This window comes from Dendrobates tinctorius, unplaced genomic scaffold (assembly GCF_039654945.1).
Source record: "Dendrobates tinctorius isolate UK_male_01 unplaced genomic scaffold, ASM3965494v1 ptg000254l, whole genome shotgun sequence".
Lineage (NCBI taxonomy): Eukaryota > Metazoa > Chordata > Amphibia > Anura > Dendrobatidae > Dendrobates > Dendrobates tinctorius.
The window spans coordinates 15,875,930-15,898,399 of NW_027361921.1; the positions used below are offsets into that span (position 1 = coordinate 15,875,930).

The 22,470-nt window shown below is 46.2% G+C and overlaps 2 protein-coding genes across 12 annotated transcripts in view; both read right to left on the reverse strand.

Moving 5' to 3' along the window:
• GULP1 (GULP PTB domain containing engulfment adaptor 1) overlaps positions 1-22,470 on the reverse strand; it is a 1,494,945-nt gene that overhangs the window by 499,970 nt on the left and 972,505 nt on the right. For all 11 annotated transcript variants that reach the window (XM_073558194.1, XM_073558195.1, XM_073558203.1 and 8 more), the window contains one exon: positions 18,378-18,515. In XM_073558194.1, the coding sequence (XP_073414295.1) occupies positions 18,378-18,515 (138 nt within the window). The remainder of the gene's footprint in view (positions 1-18,377; positions 18,516-22,470) is intronic.
• On the reverse strand, positions 3,117-4,751 carry LOC141067766 (uncharacterized). Its single transcript, XM_073558233.1, has 2 exons — positions 4,600-4,751; positions 3,117-4,341 (listed from the first exon to the last, which is right to left on the reverse strand). The coding sequence occupies exons 1-2, from the start codon at positions 4,749-4,751 to the stop codon at positions 3,264-3,266; spliced, it is 1,230 nt and encodes a 409-aa protein (XP_073414334.1). The 3' UTR covers positions 3,117-3,263.

Below are 22,470 nucleotides of genomic sequence, written 5' to 3' on the forward strand. Positions count from 1 at the left end.
AGCCAAGCCAACATCAGCAGGCAACATTGGGTCCGGAAGAAGAATGCGATGAGGGTGATGAGGATGAAGATTTCTTGTTCTGTGGCACTGATGTGAACCCTGATGGTACTCCCAACCCCAGCTTTATGTCGGTACAGCATGGGTGGGCTGAAGAGGAGGAGGAGGAGGAGGCGGAGACAGATTTAGAGGCCATGATGCGTAGTGCCCATCATTCGGGTGAAACCGAAGAGATGAGTCTTTACAGCTTAGCACACATGGCTGACTTCATGTCTCAATGTCTGTCCCAAGATGCACGCGTCATTAACATCTATGACAGCAACCTCTACTGGTTGTCAACATTTCTGGACCCACGCTACAAAGATAAATTTCCGTCGCTGCTGTTGCAGTCACCAAGGGGCTTAACTATGGATCATTTCAAGAGTCTTGTTGTAGAGAATTTGATGACAATATCACCGTCTGACTCCGCTATACACCGAAGTAGCAGCAGTTTGCAACAGCAGCAATTGGTTGGGACACAAACGCCCACAATGTCAAGAAGAGATGGGGGTAAGATGTCCACCAACTGGGCGATGTTCAACAGACCTTCCAATCAGCAAAGCAGTGTGCATGCGGTCACCTTGAGTAGGAGACAAACATTGTCAAACATGGTGAATGAGTATGTCAGTGACAGTACCAGCTTCCTTACCGACCCGTCTGTACCCTTTAATTACTGGGTTTCGAAGCTTCACACTTGGACAGAGCTGTCTTTGTATGCCTTGGAGGTGCTGGCCTGCCCAGCTGCTAGCGTGACATCAGAGCGTGTTTTCAGTGCCGCTGGGGGTATAGTCACTGAGACAAGGTCACGCCTTACTACAGAAAATGCCGACAGGCTGACTCTCATAAAGTTCAACAAGGACTGGATATCATCACAGTTCCTAAGTCCTCCAGACGACAGTACCCAAACGTAGGGTAACATAATCATGATTATTAGGATTGTGAGATTGCGCTTTTAACATTATGCCCTTTTCTAACTTGAAATATCTCTATGTCCCTCATCTCAGTCGCTTTGATTAGTAATGTTCATGCAACATTTGCTGCATTATAACACAAATACACAATCAGTTTGATTAATTTTACTTTACAAGTGCATCCACTTGTGAGGATTTTTCAGAGTTGTGTATTTGCATCCAATTCCATACAGCCCCTTGGGCTAATTTTTCCAGGCACCAAGCCTATGCCTACACAGTGGGCATTTCTCTTACTGCAAGCCAGTATTTAGTATGGGCCACACGCCCTGCTTTATTTAAAAAATTTTCCTCAAGCCCCTTGAGCCAATTTTTGGAGGCACCAAGCCTATGCCTACACAGTGGGCATTTCTCTTACTGCAAGCCAGTATTTAGTATGGGCCACGCGCCCTGCTTTATTTAAAAAATTTTCCTCAAGCCCCTTGAGCCAATTTTTGGAGGCACCAAGCCTATGCCTACACAGTGGGCATTTCTCTTACTGCAAGCCAGTATTTAGTATGGGCCATGCGCCCTGCTTTATTTAAAAAATTTTCCTCAAGCCCCTTGAGCCAATTTTTGGAGGCACCAAGCCTATGCCTACACAGTGGGCATTTCTCTTACTGCAAGCCAGTATTTAGTATGGGCCACGCGCCCTGCTTTATTTAAAAAATTTTCCTCAAGCCCCTTGAGCCAATTTTTGGAGGCACCAAGCCTATGCCTACACAGTGGGCATTTCTCTTACTGCAAGCCAGTATTTAGTATGGGCCATGCGCCCTGCTTTATTTAAAAAATTTTCCTCAAGCCCCTTGAGCCAATTTTTGGAGGCACCAAGCCTATGCCTACACAGTGGGCATTTCTCTTACTGCAAGCCAGTATATTGTATGGGCCACGCGCCCTTTATTCTTTAATACATTTTTTTGGAAGCCCCTTGGGCTAATTTTTCCAGCCACCAAGCCTATGCCTGCATAGTGGGTATTGCATGTACTATGCTCACAGTACAAGCAAGTATATTGTATGAGCACTAGGGACTGCGTGTCCGTGAATGTTTTATACATTATTTCAATAGCCCAGAGGGGGCATTCCCCTGGGCGAACCCACCTAATGGAATGTTCATGGATAACCAGTGTTGCCATAAATACTATATCTGCTAACCTTAGCAAACATCACACAACATGGTCCTCCTGATCATCAATGGTTTTGGGGGGGTAATACTCCATGTGGCAATGTAAACGATACACATCATCAAATTAGTTGCTCAACAGTTGCCAAACCACAACTAACTGTTTTGATTTTGGTTGGAAAAAAGGCACACACATGTCCGCCCAAATTATGTCTTTCACCATGAACTCGCATGTGCATTTCGGCAGGGGTGCCAAACACTTTACTCTGACGTACAAAATTTGACAAACCATCTGCACATTGGAGAAGTACATATTCTGGGGAAATACATACATCAGTTTGGCTATGTGGACATGTTGTGGTGTTGAACTGGCAACATGTCACCAAATGCAGCTAGGCCCTCAGCATTCTTCTTACACTGTATCTCTAAGTCATTGGCCCGAATATGCACCCGTATGGCCTGGCCAGCCTTACACTTTACTTGTTGACTCAAGCGTTGTGCCTCTGTCAAAGCGCTTCGTGTTGGGTCTCAAAAATGGCTAATTCTACGGTTACATTTGCGTTTACAATTGCAGATGCCGTTCATGTTTTTTTGAGAAAACACCGGTGTTGACCTATTGGAGAAAAAGTATAATTTGGAGAATCTACCCGGATCTGATTTTTGGAGTTCCTCGTGGTGTGGCCCCAAATAATAGATCATGATCGCCAATTCCAAATGCAAATGTAACCGCAGCCGAAATCCCACCTTCCGTGTATTACATAAACTGTCTTGCTTAAGTGCTCATGTGAAAAGTGTGTGATAGTTCAAAAAACATGTTTTGAGTGGTGTACTGAACACATGACACATACAACTGTTGTGTGGCTGGCAAAACCCTTTTTTTATTTCTGTGGTTCACTTTCATGCCTGTTGGCTTTCTTTTACTTAAATTTTTTGTCTTGCTCTTTCCTTCTTTCCACATATGTATCACAATGCCACAAAAAGCCACATTTCTTAACCGTAAAAAACAAAAAAAAATAAAAGAAAGGGGATAAGAAAAAAAAAAAATAAAACAAACCAAAAAATAAAGAATGTTACAGTATCTCAAACATAGACAATTAAACGTTTAATTGTCAAAAAAAAACAAAACTTTTGGGCAGAAAATTCCATATGTCCATATGCAATTAGAGTACATGGTAACTTGGCCCACCACTCTGTTCCACATTGACATCCAGGTCACCCTCATCTACAGGAACATTGATCACGTTGAGCGCCTGTTGTATCTCCTCAGCCAAGGGCCTGTGATACTCTGGCAAACCTCCAACATTGGGCACATTAAGTAATGGCTGATATGGACGCCATATGTTATGTTCCACAGGGTGTCCGTCCTGACTCTGGTAGCCCTGCACGGCTCTTGGTTGCCCTGGCTGCTGGCGGGTTGAAGTAGCCATGAGGTTGTGTGGTGAACGCTGCCAATCCTCAAGCATATTTAATACCCGTGTGGGGCTGTTGGGGGGCACATTTGCTTCAAGTAGTATTTGGAAGGCTGCCCTTGCATGCCATCTCCGCTCACGTGGAATATGTGTGAGACTACCTATGAGACTGTGTGCAAAGGCAGCCGCCCACTGTACTGCGTTGGTCTCTGCATTGGATGGCCAGCCCCCCCCTTCCCAGGGAGCAAAGAAATTCTCCTCAACCTCAGGGGCTACATATCTGGGGAAAGGTGCCAAGCTGGGGGTGAAGGAAACTGTGGGCAAGCTGGAGGAGGCCACAGAATCCAGACCAAATGACGAGGATGGAGCAGTGAGGCCAGAGGTGGACAAAAGCGGCAAAGGAACATAGTGGCAGGGAGCCAGAGCAGGGACAGAGGAGCAAGTTAATGGAGCTGGGGTGGAGCTAACCAGAAAACTAGCTGGGGCAGTGCAGGAGGGAACTGGACCAGGACCACTGTTGGAGTTCTCAAGATCATGGCCAGAGCTAGAGGGGACCACAGCATCTTGAAAACCAGATGGCCCATGAACTGGTGGAGCTGCCAGAGCCATACCACTCACAGCATGTTCTTCTGCAGCCCGTGGTGGTGAAGGTGGTGGAAGCTGATCAGCCACGGGTTGGTTGTCATCCGCCTGCATACCCTCCCGTGCTTCCTCCACAGGGTGTTGCTGGGCTGGTCTGTCTCGTTGTTGCAAAGGTGCAACACCGGCCTCCTCATCTGCGCCTTGGCCTTGGGGAACCTCCACATCTTGGGGATTTTGCCGGCAAGGTCTATTTGTAAGCACAAAAAAAAATGTCAGCCCACATTTGCTGGATTGAGATAGGAAAAACACAAGGTAAAAATTACCAACATTAATGCAAACCTACACTTACATTTACCCTTGTGTGTCCAACATAAACAAATATAACTTTGCCAGCCCTGATTAAGGTAATGGGCCAAGTAACATTTTTAAATTAGGGACATCAGACATAGTGTCTAATCTTACAAATGTTAAAGTTATGGGCAAATAAAAATCTGACATATCCTACCTTCTAAGGCGCACAAATGGACGAAGGAATGACAATCTGTGATAGTGGTCATAAACCCGCAACGGTGGTGCAGCTTGTGGGCCCCGGCATAACTGCCGCTCGTACTCCTTCTTATGCTGGTCACGGCAGCTCCTCCATCTCTTGATTATCATTTCAACTGCAAGCAGATAAATAAAATACAGACATCAGATTTGATCACACATTGTCAGGTATCAAACAATAGGCCCAAACATACAATAGACATGCACTTCTTGCCCTCTTTGTACCTATGGTTAAGTATACCGTACACGTACAAAGAAGGGAGAGAAGAAGGAGAAACATGGAAGGACCATTTAGAGAGAGGGGTCTGGCAAGAGAAGGAACCTGTCTGCAGTTTAGGAGAGTCCCTGAGGGAAAGGAGAGTGTCCCCGTTGAAGTGTAAAGAGGTGTAATTGAGAAGTGTAAAGAATTGAACCTCTGTAACAGGAAGGTGAAAAGAATTGTAACATCTGTGATTGTAAAAGACCCAGAAAGTCAGAGCTGAGTTACATCCGGTAAACACTGACCAGTGTGTGAGTCGCTTTTAATAAAGTAGCTGCAGCAGGATCCAGTGTGAAGACAAGTGTTGCAAGACCAATTAAGTGCAAGCATAGACCTGCATCAGCCTCCCAATCACCAACATCAAGATCCATCTACTACCACCTGCCTGGGGATCCCAGCCCTACCCAGAAAGGGCTTCTCCACCTCAGCTGCCCCTCACCATCATCCCCAGCCAGTCATAGGCAACGGTGGCAGTAAATAGCCACATTTATTCTGGGTGGCGTCCCAAAAATAACTCCTAAAAACGTTTAATTAAAACATCCCCTGTAGTTATCCCCTTTGCACTGTGCATCCCCTGAGACTACAGTACGGGTCACATCACATCCCCCAGTGAAGCAGACCCCGGCCCGGTGCTGGGTACCACGGTTTCAGTGCGTCACAGACGCCAATGGAGACACAAGAAATCTCACTCTCTCCTAATCCAAAAAAGGGTACAGTAAAAGAAAATAGAAGAAATGACATCACATAACTCTTACCCATGTTTGCCTGCCCATCTTCTCCAGCGTGATCAAATGACGGGAACATACTTCTGGCAATGGACCTCCAAGCCATATTTCGCTGTCTTTCATCACCATAGCCAGGGTGGGTGGGCTGCCACAGCTGGGGCCACTCTTCAACCAGGCCGATCAGCCTCTCTGTATCATGTCTGCTACACATCTTTGGTGGGCCTGTGTGTGCAGATCTGATCGCCCTGTGTGTGCAGATCAGATCTGCCTGTGTGTGCAGAATATCAGATCAGCCTGTGCAGTAAATCGGTTAGCACAGGCGACTTCCTGTTTAGCGTCTAGTGTGATGTAGAAACGATTTTCTGTGCTTTAGGGATGAATTCTAAATCGCTAAGCTAGGGGCCACTTGTTAGAGTAAAGAGTAAAAAAAATGGCAGCACAGGAATTGCTGCAATACTCGCATCCCCATTCATTAACATTGGACTCGCTAGACTCGCAACGAATAGCGATTTTCCGAGTCGGACTCGTTAGAGTCTAGCGATTCCGAGTATTTCAGGATTCGCCCATCCCTAATGATGCCCTATCGGTTGGTGGAAAGCGCAGCTTTCCGCGAACTCATGGCCTATGCAGTACCACGCTATGACCTACCCAGTCGCCACTTCTTCTCTCGCAAAGCCATCCCAGCCCTCCACCATCATGTGAAAGACCGCATTGTCCATGCACTCAAGCAGTCAGTGAGTGGAAAGGTGCACCTCACAACTGATGCATGGTCCAGTCGGCATGGCCAGGGCCGTTACGTGTCCATCACTGCGCACTGGGTTAATGTGGTGGATGCAGGGTCCACAGGGGACAGCGGTGGTGGGACAGTGCTGCCTAGCCCACGGTATAGGAAACAGTTGGCTGTAGGCGTTCCACCCTCCTCCTCCTCCTCCTCCAGAAGCGAAAGCTCGTCCACAGAGCGCAGTCGTACGAGCACTCCATCTGCAGCTGCCACTGTTGCACACGAGGTGTCCCCCTATCGAGCAGCTAGTGGAAAGCGTCAGCAGGCTGTGTTGCAGATGATGTGTTTGGGCGACAGACACACCGCCGAGGTGCTGGCCGAGTACTTGAAGCGACAAACTGAGTCATGGCTGGGCAGTGTACATCTTGAGGCAGGCAAGGTAGTTAGTGATAACGGCCGTAATTTTGTGGCAGCCATAGCCCTTTCAAAACTCAGCCACATACCTTGCTTGGCTCACACCTTGAACCTGGTGGTGCAGTGCTTCCTCAAAAATTATCCGGAGTTAACAGCCCTGCTCCATAAGGTGCGAAGACTGTGCGCGCACATCCGCCTGTCGCCTGTACACTCCGTTCGTATGCAGAAGCTGCAGCAATTGCTCCACCTTCCCAACCACCGCCTCATTATCGACATTGCAACAAGGTGGAACTCCACCCTGCACATGGTGGAGCAGCTGCGCGAGCAGAGGCAGGCCATAATGCATTTGTGGGAGGATACACGGCCAGGCACTTTGAGAGCAGACATGGAGTTGACAGGTGTGCAGTAGTCGAAGCTGAAAGACCTCTGTAAAGTCCTTCAGTGTTTTGAGGAATGCACACGGCTGGTAAGCGCAGACGACGCCATCCTAAGCATGAGCATCCCACTTATGCGTCTGCTCAGGCAAACTTTGACGCACCTTAAGGAGCAGGCGTCTGCAGCCAATGTTGACGAGGAGGAAGAGGTGGAGGGAATCCTTGATGACATTCAGCCATTGTCTGCTCAGGGACCTCTCCTGGACGAGTTGGAGGAAGAAGAGGAGGAGTAGGATGATGATTACTTAGGGGAGGAGGATGCATCTTGTGGGGCAAGTGAAAATGTTGGTGTGGCAAGGTCTGGTACAGGGTTTGTGCGTGACTGGAGGGATGTGGATTTGCCAGAAAGTGCTCCTCCAACCAGCACTCGCAGTGCATCATTGACACCGGGAACATTGGCCCACATGTCAGATTATGCCTTGCGGATCCTAAAAAGGGACCCCCGCATTGCCAAAATGATGAACGATGACGACTACTGGTTGGCCAGCATCCTGGATCCACGCTATAAAGGCAAATTACAAAACATCATGCCACAGGAGAACCTTGACCTAATATTGGCTAATAAACAAGCAACTCTGGTAAATCGGTTGCTTGAGGCATTCCCAGCACACAGCAGCGGTGATGGTTCTCACACGAGCCGTACGGGCCGGGGGCAGCTTGGCAGAGGTGTTCATGGTGCACACAGCAGAAGTGGCGTTGGAGACAGGGGTTTCATGACAATGTTGTGGACTGATTTTTCAAGTACCGCTCACACAACTGGTAATACAGCATCGATGGAAAGTGACAGGAGACAGCAGTTGTCAACTATGGTTACAAACTACTTTTCCTCCCATATCAATGTTCTCCCACACAGGTCATTCCCCTTTGTCTATTGGGCTGCTAAACTGGACACCTGGCCTGAATTGGCACAATATGCCTTACAGGAGCTCGCTTGTCCAGCTGCAAGTGTGCTATCGGAAAGAGTCTTCAGTGCAGCTGGATCAATACTGACAGAAAAAAGGACCCGTCTGTCAACCCAAAATGTGGATGATCTAACCTTCATTAAAATGAACCATGCATGGGTTTCCAAGGATTTTGTCCCACCTTCCCCTGATGACACATAGAGTGACATAAAAATGGCTTGCTTTGGTCCACCTCTTCCTGGGACTTGACCTATTTCGCCTTTTGCATCAGCTGAATGTCCAACATCAGCATATGCCACTTTCTAAAACTCCCTAACTGTGCTGCCTCCCCCCCCCATGGCCGGGGTCACCACCTAGCGCACGACACCATGCGAGTGCCGTTGCCCTGGACAGGTGGGTAGGCCAACTCTTGGGCGCGGGCACTGGCACAGGGTCCCTCATAGTGTAATCAAGTGTCTCTGACGGTGGTGGTGCACACCCGCCGTCAGACACACCGCCGTACTATGAGGGGCCCAGTGCCAGTACCGACGCCCACGAGTGGGCCCCCCTTGCTTGGGCAGGGCCCCAGCATTTGCAATCTTTACCTCTCCCTGCTCCTCCGCTGTGTAGTCTGGGCCGTCAAATCCATACTGTGCCTGACACCGTTTGAGCCTGCCTCCTGGTGTATTGACATATATTTTGAATGTGTACGCTATCCATACATGTTATCCAGGGATACGGTACCCTTTCTCACCTTTGTGCAAACACGTGCAATCCATACTGGGCCTAACACCGTCTGAGCCTGCCTCCTGATGTATAGACATATCTTTTGAATGTGTATGCTATCCAAACATGTTATCCGGGGATACGGTACCCTTTCTCACCTTTGTGCAATCACGTGCAATCCATACTGGGCCTAACACCATCTGAGCCTGCCTCCTGATGTATAGACATATCTTTTGAATGTGTACGCTATCCATACATGTTATCCGGGGATACGGTACCCTTTCTCACCTTTGTGCAATCACTTGCAAGCCATACTGTGCCTGACACCGTCTGAGCCTGCCTCCTGATGTATAGACATATCTTTTGAATGTATACGCTATCCATACATGTTATCCGGGGATACGGTACCCTTTCTCACCTTTGTGCAATCACGTGCAAGTCATACAGGGCCTAACACCGTCTGAGCCTGCCTCCTGATGTATAGACATATTTTTTGAATGTGTACGCTATCCATACATGTTATCCGGGGATACGGTACCCTTTCTCACCTTTGTGCAATCACTTGCAAGCCATACTGGGCCTTACACTGTCTGAGCCTGCCTCCTGATGTATAGACATATATTTTGAATGTGTACGCTATCCATACATGTTATCCGGGGATACGGTACCCTTTCTCACCTTTGTGCAATCACTTGCAAGCCATACTGGGCCTAACACCGTCTGAGCCTGCCTCCTGATGTATAGACATATATTTTGAATGTGTACGCTATCCATACATGTTATCCGGGGATACGGTACCCTTTCTCACCTTTGTGAAATCACGTGTAACCCATACTGGGCGTAAGAACGGCTGGCGAGCTGTTAAGCAAGCTACAGCACCTGTGGTTTGCACACGTAAGTTTTTCATTTTTTTCAGGAATGACGGTTAGGCCTAATTCCGGAACTGCGGTTGACCTGCACTTACTGGGAAATCATCGTTCGCGAGTAATAATTGTAATCAATGATCCCCATCACTAACTTTGTTCAGAGGGTTATCTGCACCTGTAAGCGACAAACGTTGGCCTTTTCAGTGTAGCGCACATGCAGCCACGGACATGTAAGGGCATGACACACCAGTTATTGGCCAATCTCATGTGCCAGAGCCTCACGTGTCCCTCTAGTAAGCCAGACTCGGACCACGGGGCATGACGGAGTCTCGTTCGTTAACGGAATTAAGCTTGCAATGTGTGCATCTGTTCTGTAGCTGGCATGGTTGAGGTTGCCCGTGTTGAGTCAAATTACGCCGTAGGCTCCACTCCTGGTGGTGCCCTTCTGGACATTCCTTTAAGGTTCAGCTTTGCAACCATACTGCCCACGTAAAACAAACACTTTGCCTTCATGAACGCTGTTTGGAGGGTCATGACTCGTGGGAATAACGCCGCCCAATCAGTTAACCTGCTAGAGAGATCCTTCATTGCTCCCAAGCATGAAATCACACTCCCTAGGAGGAAGGTAATGCCACTGTGGCGACCGTACTCCTGGGGGCGACACAAGTGCACTTATGCCCAGCCACTGCTCTATGAATCTGCTGGTACATTGACCCAGACCACTACATTCCCCTCGCACGCTACCCGGCCTGATTCTGACCCTGATGAAACTCAGGTTACCCTTCCCATATACAGTTCCATCTTACACGGTGACAAAGAGGAAGCTGCAGATGAAAGTGCAGGTTCGGCCCACCCGCCATCAGACACACCACCGTACTATCAGGGGCCCTGTGCCAGTGCCGTCACCAACGAGTGGGCCCCCCCTGCTTGCTCAGGATCACAGCACTTGCAAGGTTGAAATACTGTGCAGTGAGATGGAAGATGGGGACGACGAGGAGTCCAGACTAGTACAGGGATTCCCTAGCGAGGAGACTTATTTGATTGTTTTCAATGTTGGGACAGCAATTTTTGGGGAGCACTATACTCTGGAGAATGATAGATGGGGCCCACCATACACTGGAACATTCCAAAGGTGGACATCAGACACTGGAGCAGCATTTACAGGGCCCATTATACACTAGAGCATTAGAAATGGGGCCCATTATGTTTGGAGCATTATTTGGGCCCATAAGACAGTGGAGCTTCATCCATGGGGACCAACATATACTGTAGCATTATGTGGAGCTCATCATATACTGTTTCAAACATTATATGGGACCAATGATTCTGTATGGAGAAATAGATGGGCCTCGTCATGAGATGTAAAAAGTGAAGTATTTTTCATTGTACTATACCGCTATTTCTCTGCCGTATCGGAGCATGATGAGTTGTGGTATTATGTGTTAAAGGGGCGCTTTTTCGCCCAGGGCACATGAAAACCTGGAGCCAGCCCTACCCCCCACAACTTTAGCCAAATAACCCCCATTTTTCAGTGCGTAACTTGTATTATGAAGTTAATTAAGGTTGACCAGCTTAAGTAAGAAGAATTGATGCTTTTGGCATTCAAATGAGCACTGTAGGTGTGTTTCCTGTCCTCCTCTCACTGCCGACTTTTATTCCCCATTGACTTACATTGGGTTTCGTGTTTCGGGACGACCCCGACTTTTCCCTATAATCGGCCGATCTTGCTCGACCCGACTTTTGGAAAAGTCGGGTTTCACGAAACGAAACTTGACCATAAAAAACCAAAAGTCGCTCAACTCTAGTCACTAGCCATTCAGGTTGATCGGCGTTTGCGCGAACGCAAAGCTGCACGAAAGGTGTAGCCACCTGTTGAACAAATGTCTGAACCTATGCAATGTGATAGAGTTTTTTTCCAGAGAGCAGCGTCAGGAGTTCAGAAGGCGTAATAAGTTGTGTTTTTTCTGTGGAGATGCCTCGCATATTATTTCTGTCTGTCCTAAACGAGAGAAACACTTTGCACACACGTTTTCTGTTGGTGGTGTTCAACCTAAGTTTCTTCTGGATATTACTCTGATCTGTTCCCTGTCCACATTTTCCGCCAAGGCTTTTGTGGATTCGGGAGCAGCCCTAAACCTAATGGACTTGGATTTTGCTAAACGTTGTGGATTTCCGATGACACCTCTGCAGATGCCTATCCCTTTGAGGGGGATTGATGCTACTCCTTTGGCTAAAAATAAACCCCAGTTTTGGACCAAGGTGGTAATGCGGGTGGCCCCAGACTATCAAGAAAATTGCAGATTTTTGGTGTTGCATAATCTGCATGATACTATTGTTCTGGGGATTCCCTGGTTACAGATTCATAATCCAGTTTTGGATTGGAAATCTGTGTCTGTGGTGAGTTGGGGTTGTCGGTGTGCCTTTAGTGAGGCTCCGGTGTTTTCCACCTCTCCTCAGTCACATGATGTTCCTGATTATTTGGCGGACTTTTACGATGTATTTAGTGAGAATGAGTCTGCGTCTGTGCCTCCTCATAGGAGTTATGACTGTGCAATTGAACTGAGCCCGGGGTGTAAATTTCCCAAGGGTTGGCTCTTCAATTTATCTGTACCCGAGCACGAGGCTATGCGATCCTATTTTAAGGAGGCGTTGGAGAAGGGACATATTAGACCATCCTCGTCACCCTTAGGTGCCGGGTTTTTTTTTGTAGCCAAAAAGGATGGATCATTAAGACCTTGTATTGATTATCGTGCCCTCAACAAAATTACTGTTAAATATCAGTATCCGTTACCCCTGATTTCTGATCTATTCTCCAGAGTTAAAGGTGCTTGCTGGTTTACCAAGCTTGACCTCAGGGGGGCGTATAATCTTATTCGCATTAAGCATGGGGATGAATGGAAGACGGCGTTTAATACTCCGGAGGGACATTTTAAGTACCTGGTGATGCCTTTTGGGCTCACTAATGCCCCTTCTGTCTTCCAGTGCTTCATGAACGATATTTTCTGAGATTTTGTCGATAAATTTTTGATTATCTATCTGGATGATATTTTGATCTTCTCCAAGGATTGGGATTCTCATGTGGAACATATTCGGACTGTGTTCCGGATCTTGAGGGAGAATTCCCTGTATGTCAAAGGATCTAAATGCCTTTTTGGAGTACAGAGGATTTCTTTTTTGGGATTTATTTTGTCCCCGTCAACTATTGAAATGGACCCGGCCAAGGTACAGGCCATTCACGATTGGGTTCAGCCCACTTCTTTGAAGGCCCTCCAGAAGTTTTTGGGTTTTGCTAATTTTTATTGGAAATTTATAGCAAAATTTTCTAGTATTGCCAAGCCATTGACTGATTTGACTAAAAAGGGTGCTGATGTGTTAAATTGGTCTCCGGAGGCTGTTTCTTCCTTTCAGGAGCTGAAGCGAAGATTCACCTCCACCCCAGTATTGCGGCAACCTGATGTCTCACTTCCATTCCAGGTAGAGGTGGATGCTTCTGAGATTGGTGCAGGAGCTGTTTTGTCCCAAAAGGATCCTGTAACATCTAAAATGAATCCCTGTGCTTTCTTTTTCCGAAAGTTCTCTCCATCTGAACGTAACTATGATGTGGGGAATAGGGAACTGTTGGCCATGAAATGGGCATTTGAGGAGTGGAGACATTGGTTGGAGGGAGCTAAGCATCAAGTCGTGGTCCTCACTGACCACAAGAATTTGATTTACCTAGAGTCGGCTAAGCGCTTGAACCCTAGACAGGCTAGGTGGGCCTTGTTTTTTTACACGTTTTGATTTTGTGGTTTCTTTTCTTCCTGGAACAAAGAATGTCAAGGCAGACGCCCTCTCTAGGAGCTTCTTTGCTGATTCTCCTGTGGTGACCAAGCCTGCTACCATCTTAGGCGAAGGGGTAGTTCTTTCTGCCATCTCGCCCGATTTGAGACGTGCTCTGGAAGAGTTCCAGGAGGACAAACCTGAGCGTTGTCCCAGTGGAAAGTTGTATGTTCCTGACCAGTGGAAGAAGAGAGTGATGTCTGAAGTTCATTGCTCTGCTTTGGCTGGTCATCCAGGTATTTTTGGTACTAGAGATCTGGTGAGTCGGTTTTTTTGGTGGCCCTCCTTGTCTCGTGATGTCAGGAATTTTGTGCAGTCCTGTGGGACGTGCTCCCGGTCTAAATCGTGTTCTCGCTCTAGTGGGTTGTTGATGCCTTTGCCTGTCCCCAAGAGGCCATGGACCCATATTTCAATGGATTTCATCTCTGATATGCCTGTCTCTCAGAGGATGACTGTTATTTGGGTGATTTGTGATAGGTTCTCTAAGATGGTTCATCTTGTACCACTCCCTAAGTTGCCGTCTTCCTCTGAGTTGGTGCCCCTGTTTTTACAACAGGTGGTTCGTTTGCACGGGATTCCTGAGAACATTGTATCTGACAGAGGAGTCCAGTTTGTGTCTAGATTTTGGAGAACTTTCTGTTCCAGGCTAGGAATTCAGTTGTCCTTCTCCTCTGCTTTTCACCCTCAGACCAATGGGCAGACAGAGAGAACAAACCAGACCTTGGAGTCATAATTGAGATGTTTTATTTCTGCTGATCAGGATGATTGGGTTTCATTTTTGCCCTTGGCCGAATTTGCTTTAAATAATAGAGCTAGTTCTGCCACTTTGATGTCACCTTTTTTTTGTAACTTTGGGTTTCATGCTCGATTTTCTTCAGGGCAGGTGGAGCCCTCTGCCTGCCCAGGTGTTGACACTGTGGTGGAGAGAATGCACCAGATCTGGGACCAAGTGGTGGATAAGTTATCTCTCTCCCAGGAAAAGGCCCAGCGGTTTTCCAACCGACATAGGACCATTGGTCCCCAGTTTAAGGTTGGTGATATGGTGTGGTTATCATCAAAAAATATTGCAATGAAGGTGGCTTCTCCTAAGTTTAAGCCTAGATTTATTGGACCTTACAAGATTGTGGAGATTATTAATCCGGTCTCTTTTCGTTTGGCTCTTCCTGTCACATTTAAAATCCATAATGTGTTCCATAAATCTTTGTTGAAGAGGTTTGTTGAACCTGCTGTTCCGGGGGTGGCACCTCCAGAACCTGTATTGGTTGAAGGTAACATGGAATATGAGGTAGAGAAAGTACTGGATTCCCGTCTGGCTAGACGGAGACTCCAGTATTTGGTTAAGTGGAAGGGTTATGGTCAGGAGGATAATTCCTGGGTCTCTGACTCTGATATTCATGCCAAAAGATTGGTTCGTGCCTTTCATCGGGCTCACCCTGATCGCCCTGGTGTCGTAGTTGAGGGTTCGGTGACCCCTCCTCAAGGGGGAGGTACTGTTGTGAGTTCATTTTCCCCTTCATTACTGAGGCCCGAGGAACTCCCTCTTCTGGTAAAGAAAGGTAGTGAGCCTGATTATCAAACACTTGAGGCTGATGATGATGACTGGCTGAGTGGAGTTACGGACTGGATATAAGGCTGCCGACGCCCTTCTGCCCTGCGGGTGATTTCTCTGTGGGATCCTTGGAGACCAGTCTGAATTCCTGCTCCTCTAAAGCTAAGTTTGCTGCTCGGCTTTTTGCTTTTGTGCTTTGACTTTGTTTTGCTTTGTTTTTCTGGATTTCTGCCATTCCCTGCTGGGGTGTGCTGAATTCATTTAGCTCTGTCTTCTGAAAATACCTGAGTGCTGATTTAGTTTTTGAAGCCTAGCTGCTTCAGGGTCTTTTTCATATCAGCTTGTTGGCTTATGTCTTTGATAGGGTTTTGGCAGATTGCAGACAGCAGCCTTCCTGTCCTTTCCTATCTAGATAGTTGCGGGCCCTGTCTTTGCTCAGTCTATCTTTCTGTCTGTGTTAGTATTTTCATCTTGCTTCACCGTCATTATATGTTGGGGGCTGCCTATTGCTTTGGGGTCTGCTCTGGGGCAGTTTAGATTTCCCCTTTCTTTCTTTAGGCCTATGTAATTCTCCGGCTGTGATCGAGGGGTCTAGGGCATCGTATGAACCCCCCACGGCTACTGCTAGTTGTGTTGATAGGTTCAGGGGTCTGCAATCTGATAGTTGCCAACTTCTCTGGTTTTCTGGACTTAGCTTGTATTTCTGCTTTTGCCTCCTACAGTGACTCATTCATAACAGGGTACTGTCATGGTTGTGGACAGAGTTCCTTCCCTGTCCTCTCGGGGTTAATTTGTATGGCCTCCTTTTGGTTGGGGAGGGCTATATTTACCCACCTTCATCTGGGGATCCTTGTCAGTGATACATCTGTCTCGGCTGTGTGTCTGACCCCCTGGTGTGCATGCATACTGTTTAGTCCAATTGCTTTGCCTTGTGTCTCTGTGCTTATTGCCTGTTTCTGGCTCTGACCTTCAGCTTGGTAATCTAACTTCCCACCTGCCTGCCCCATTTGTACTGCACCGCTATCTTTGGCTTCCCGACCTTTATGCTACGTCTTGACAACGCTTTCGTCTCACCCTTTTGATACTTCATTGACCTCCCGACTTTACTTCGGCACGTTCAGACTACTCTCCACCTTAGCCGGTCACCGCCGCTACTCGGCGTCTTGCTCGGCCTCTGTCCACTCCCCCAGAGGTCACATGTTTCAGGTCCTGAGCTCTGGCAGGTAAGCTCACAACAGTGCTCTTTACTCACTCTCTGTCCTTCTGTAACACGTGCACAGACTGTAAGCAACATGTTGCGTTCCCGTGTGGTCAGCGGGCACGTCAAAATGCTGCATGCAGATGCATCCGCATACAAAGCATGCCCTCCATACCCAGTGTTAAAGATAGGTACGCAGGACGACTCAGGATGGATGCGGAAGTTGGCGGAGCATAGGCGGAGCTTAAGGGAGGAAGTATGCAGCCAAACGCAGACTAGCCAAACGCAAGTGTGAACCCAGCCTTATTGAGGTGCATGTAACTTTGTGGCAAGGCGGGCCTTCCATTCAGTGCATAGGCTAACGGTATGGCTGTACCAAAAGAATGTGAACTTGGTTTTCCTGTGTCCATCCAGTCCGTGGGTTCAAAGGCTTATTGGAGTGCATGTAACTTTGTAGCAAGGCGGGCCTTGCATTCAATGCATAGGCTACCAGTATGGCAGTACCAAATGAAAAATAATGGGAACTTTGTTTCATGTGGCCATCCAAGACATCTGTTCAAAGGTTTATTGGGGTGCGTGTAACTTTGGGCAAGACAGCCCTTGCATTCACTGCACAGGTAAACACTATGGGAGACCCACTTTCTTATAATGGGAACAATTTTTCAGGAGGCACTCCTGTACATCTCGTGAAAGGGGTATTGGCGTGCGTCCTAGTTTTTGGCAGCCCACACACAATGCATAGGCAATAACTGTATAGGCGTCACACTGTTTTATTATGTCCCTTTAAGAATAGTAATGCCGACTAATGCCCCTATAAAAATAGGCTTTGTGACTTTAAGAGTCAATTCCTTCATAAATGATACAATGTGTGTCTGATGATGTGTCACACACCACATGGCCAGCTAAGGTTGGTAAATGCTAAAATGACATTTCCCAGTAAATACATTTGTATTGGATGAAAGCAATGGTAACGTTGGAAAATGCATCAAAAACACTACTTGTGAACATAGCCAAAGTGGTGGAGGAGCATTTTTTGGGGGGTTATTTCTTTTGCCTTACATACAAATTATTACCCTTGAAAGGATGTCGCTTAACATATTTCCCTGTAAAATCCATTTTGGTTTTGTTTTTATATGTTTTTGTGTGCACCTGTAAAAGTGGCATCACACTCTGAGAACATTGGTTACAGCAGTGACCTAGGAGTCAGAAATGCTTCCAGGGGCCATCCCCATGAAGTTCCCATGTCATTTGTGCACTGTCCCCATACATTTCTCATGTTTTGATATCCTCCAGGGGGGAAAGACCTCCAGGGGGGAAGGGGGGACTAACATTGGGCTCGTTGCTCGGATTGAGTACCCGAGTATTCCGATTTGCTTAACCCGAGCAACGAGCACCCGAGCATTTTAGTGCTCGCTCATCACTAGTTATCTTCCATTTTATTATTGCAAGTATACTGAAAAATGATCGATTAAAATCAGATACAGAACATTAGTGCTAGATGTTTTGTAGATATAATTCCTCAGATCAATTCCCCATCAAGACTTTTTAGCAAATCTCTGTCAGTGATCAGGAATTTCATTAAACACGGTTTGCACGCTTCAAGTCCTTGTGCTTTTTTGCCCAATACTGTAGGTCTCTGACTTTGCATTGGGGCTGCATGAAAACGTATCTTATTAAAAATCCCTTTGTCCTTCTGATGGCAAAAGTCGGAGTACCGAATAGCTAAAGTTTGCCTGGAATAAGTTTTCAGAGGACAACCATATACCGTAATCTATATAATCTATAACAGGCTAATATGTTGCTAATGTGCAACCCACATGTCTATTAGGACTCTCTTCAGAATTGTAAAAAAAAAAAAAATTTTCTCTGGATTGTTTAATCTGGAAAAATTTTCATTTTCACTTCTGCACAAAAAGGGAAACTGTCACACAAGGGGCGAAGAAACCCTAAATTAGAGAAGCATGAAGCCGAGCATGGGAAGAAATACAAATGTAACATCTTGATCTGTTTTCTCAAGTTGGAGACATTCATAAAGACAAACATCTGCAGATTTTATCTGATCCCAAGTGTTATTACAATCTTCAGCCAAGCCAGTCCCTTTCCATGTAAGACAAAGAAACGCCCTATAACATCTGGCATACTTACACACTTCTCGCTGTCGAACACATAACACAAGTGCTTATTGGACTCGGAATCCTTGCATATGAATGTAAAAATCCTTTTGTCTGTTTTATCATCAGCACAAAACGATATCCTGTGTAACTGGCAGTTGTGTAGCACCTCCTATGCACAAAAGACAGAAATCAGCCAGCATTAACCACAGGAAAACAAAAAAGCACATACATACAGTATAACACGACGTTGCACATCTCTCCACATAACATCGGCTCTGACGCCATGGTTTTATTTCAGATTTTATGTTTTAAACCAGTTCTTCATTTAAAACTGCAAATTCCACACAATGTATGTGGCATGTTTCCATAGAAAACATATGGTTTCAAGCTCTCCCAATCAGTCTCCATACCCCTGGAAAATTTTCAGACCTTGTTAGTAAAATATGTAGTCTGGAGTGTGGGAGGACGTTATTTTTCATGTTGATAAACGTGAAGGAAGCAGCTAAGATTACAAGAAAATAAATTATATGAGGAATGTGTCCATCTTCAGGGCCAGCTTTGGTCTCATCCGGTGTCTTTGCAGCTTTTTTATGTACATTCGATAATGAAAAATTAACAATATGGGGAGAATTTTCAAAGACTTTAGCACCAGTTTTCGACAAGAAAAATGCCTTATTCTTTGCACAAAAATAGCAAAAATGGCTGTTTTAGACTACTTTCAGACTTGCGTCAGGAGGCGCAGCGCAGGGCCGCCGCTATGCTCCACCCCCGGCCACGCCTCCTCCGGTCAGCTCCTCCTATGGGTGCATGACGCTGCATGCGACCAGCGTACCCTATATTTAGCATTGGGTATGCTGGCCGTGCGATGGTATGATTTTGCCGGCGCGTGTGCCCTTTTGGCATTGCGCCGAGCGCACAAAAATGCAACACGGTGCGTTTGGCGCATGCGCCGGCAAAATCATACCAGCGCACAGCCAGCGTACCCAATGCTAAATATAGGGTACGCTGGTCGCATGCAGCGTCATGAGCCCATAGGAGGAGCTGACCGGAGGAGGCGCAGCCGGGGGCAGAGCTTAACTGCGGCCCTGCGCCTCCTAACGCAAGTCTGAAAGTAGCCTAAGGCCTCATACTCACTGGCGATAAAATTGGACGATTGCAATCCGATTTTTAATCGGATTGCACTCTGACCAATGTTACTGAATGGGTGACATCTCACTTGCGATTTTTTTCTTATCCAAAATCGGTCTGAGAAAAAAATCGCAGCTTGCTGCGGTTTGCAGCAATTTTCGCCAATATAAGTCAATGGGTGCGATTAAAAAAACGGACCAAAAATGGACCATCCGTTTTTCATCCATTTTAAACGGATACATCACCATTCTGTGGCATAGAACACTGTAAATGGTCCTGTAAATGACTGTAGAAAAAGAGTTGCTGGGAAAAAAAGACGGATGTAAAACGGATGGAAAAATTAAAAATCGCATAGAAATCGCATGACACTGGCATAACACTCCACCCTTTTTCCCAGTCCAGAAATCAGACTGTTTTTTTATTCGCCAATGAGTATGAGGCCTTACACTTTCTAGTATTTAAAAATGGGTGTTTTATATGGGTGAAATGAGCAATGTACAAAAAAGTAAAGCCAGAATTACTAATTGTGACTTCAAAAAGTTGCATACAAACTTGACAGATTTGTCAGAAAACCTGAAAAGTTTCCTAGTCAAGCAAAGTGAATGAGAATCCTGAAGTCTCATGCACACGTTCATTATTTGTGACTTGCAGATTTGGTCATATTGAAAACTACAGCATGCCAATTCCTTCAGTATTTTGCTGCAGATTACACCCATACTAATGAGTGGGGATAAAGCTACACTAAAAAAGCATGTAAAAAATGCACAAAAAGGTGGCCAAAGCGTGCCAAATTTATGCAGTATTTTTGTTGCCAAGAGATACAGAAAAGGTGCAGAAACGTCTGTACCAAATACTTAACCTGTGCATGTGCATACATCTTAATGGTATAGAACAGGACCAGTCACCTGGATAAGTGGCCAGAATTTGCTCTTTGTTTATTTCCACTGCTTCCCTAAGTATTCCATTTTTGTAAAACTGGTCATGAGGTTTCAGACATATGAGCCTTGTTTCAGTGCTAATTTTTTTGTTCTTTACAAGGGGGGGTGACTCAGAAAATTCTTCGGGGTGTGGCTTTAAACTGCTTTGCATTATTACTTTGTTTGTTATGTCCTCTTGTAAAGACCATAAGAATTGGCACTAAGAAAAAGGATCACATTTCTTGAATCATATGATTAGGATAAAAAAACAAAAAACTAAAACAGAATATCTTGGTGGGCATCGAGAATATAATAAGAGCAGAAACTGGCCACCTTTGACCTGGTGAGAGGTCCTCTTCAAATAAAAGATATTCCTGTGTATACCTTACTGGTAGAAAAGCATTTGTATCCTTAACCCCTTAATGACCGCCGATACCCCTTTTTAACGGCAGCCATTAAAGGGAACCTGGTCACCAGTTTTTGAGCCTATGAACAAATGCCACTACCTTTAACTGCTCCTGTGCTGCATTCCACAACTCCCCCTGTATGCACCCAAAAATACCTTTTGATATGTTCCAGTTCTAAATGTAAATAAGAGTGGTCCGGTCCGATGGGCGTCTTTGCTGCGGCGTACGACCCTCCTCTCTGCTCCTAATCACATCTTCCTGCTTTGATTGATATTATGCATCATCCACATAGCAAACCTAGAGCTTGCGCCTGCGCAGTAGCCTCACAGGACCGCAAAGGCATACTCTGCCCTACTGTGAACAGAGCGTAAAATAGCAATGTGCAAGCGCATAGTTGTGATTTATGTGAATGATGAACCGAGATCTCGCCCCTGTGCAGTAGCCTCATTCAAATGGCATTGCAATGCATTTGCACAGTGCTGTTTAATGCTCAGCTCAAGGTAGGGAAGAGCAGAGTGCGCCTGCACCATCCTGTGAGGCTACTGCGCAAGCTCTCAGTTCATTATGTGGATGACGCATCACATCAATCAAAGCAGGAGGATGAGATTAGGAGCAGAGAGGAGGGACGTACGCCGCAGTGAGGACGCCCATCAGACCGGACCGCTCTTATTTACATACAGTGCGGGAACATATCAAATGGTATTTTTGGGGGCATACAGGGGGAGTCAGGAGCTGACAGACACGTTTGTGGAATGTAGAACAGGAGCAGTTAAAGGTGGTGGCATTTGTTCGTAGTCTCAAAAACTGGCGACAGTTTCTCTTTAAGGGTACTTATGCCTCAGCACCGCTTTTTAATCGCGCTGAGAAATAAGTGTATAGCACCCCACCAGAGTCAGAATTTCTCTGCGGTAGCTGAGACCACAGAGAACAAGATTCAGGTCGGCTTTTACCGACCCCAATGATGCGATCACTGTTATTCACGGAATAACGGCAACTGCAAAGAAAAAAAAAGTCAGATTTCCCATTTAATTTCTCTCTCTTCTGATGTGATTGCACTTTAGAGGAGAAAAAAATGGTTTCCCCCAATTTCCCCACCCTGGTACCTCCGGTGTTCCTACATCCCCTGGTGAAGTCCCCCTGCTGCCGGCGTTTTCTTCCGGGAAGAAAATGGAGGGCGCATGAGCAGAGCGCCTGCCGAGATCTGCCTGCTGGCACTTGGCAACAATTGGAAATTTTTCCTATTGATTCATTTTGATCACTGTGATAGACCCTATCACTGTGATCAAAATAAAAAAATAGTTAATCAAACCCCCTTTTATTACTGCCATAGTTAGGTAAAAATAGTAAAATTTAAAAATGTATTTATTTCCATTTTTCCATTAGGGTTGGGCTAAAGTTAGGATGGGGCTAAAGTTAAGGTTGGGCTAGGGTTAGGGTTCTAGTTATTGTTGAGATTACTGTTAGGGTTGGGATTCGGGTTAGGGGTGTGTTAGGGTTAGAGTTATGGTTAAGGTTGGGATTAGGGTTAGGGGTGTGTAGGGGTTAGGGTTGTGGTTAGAGTTATGAAAAGGGCTGGGATTAGGATTAGGGGTGTGTTTGGGGTTAGGGTTGGAGTTAAAATTGGGTGGTTCCACTGTTTATGGCGCCACCATTGAACCCAGCCAATTTTGCA

Excerpts from the sequence above, each read along its gene's own strand:
- LOC141067766 (XM_073558233.1), bottom strand. The coding sequence starts at position 4,751 with ATGATAATCAAGAGATGGAGGAGCTGCCGTGACCAGCATAAGAAGGAG. Across the intron at positions 4,342-4,599 it reads CCATTTGTGCGCCTTAGAAG|ACCTTGCCGGCAAAATCCCC; the intron begins GTAGGATATGTC and ends GCTTACAAATAG.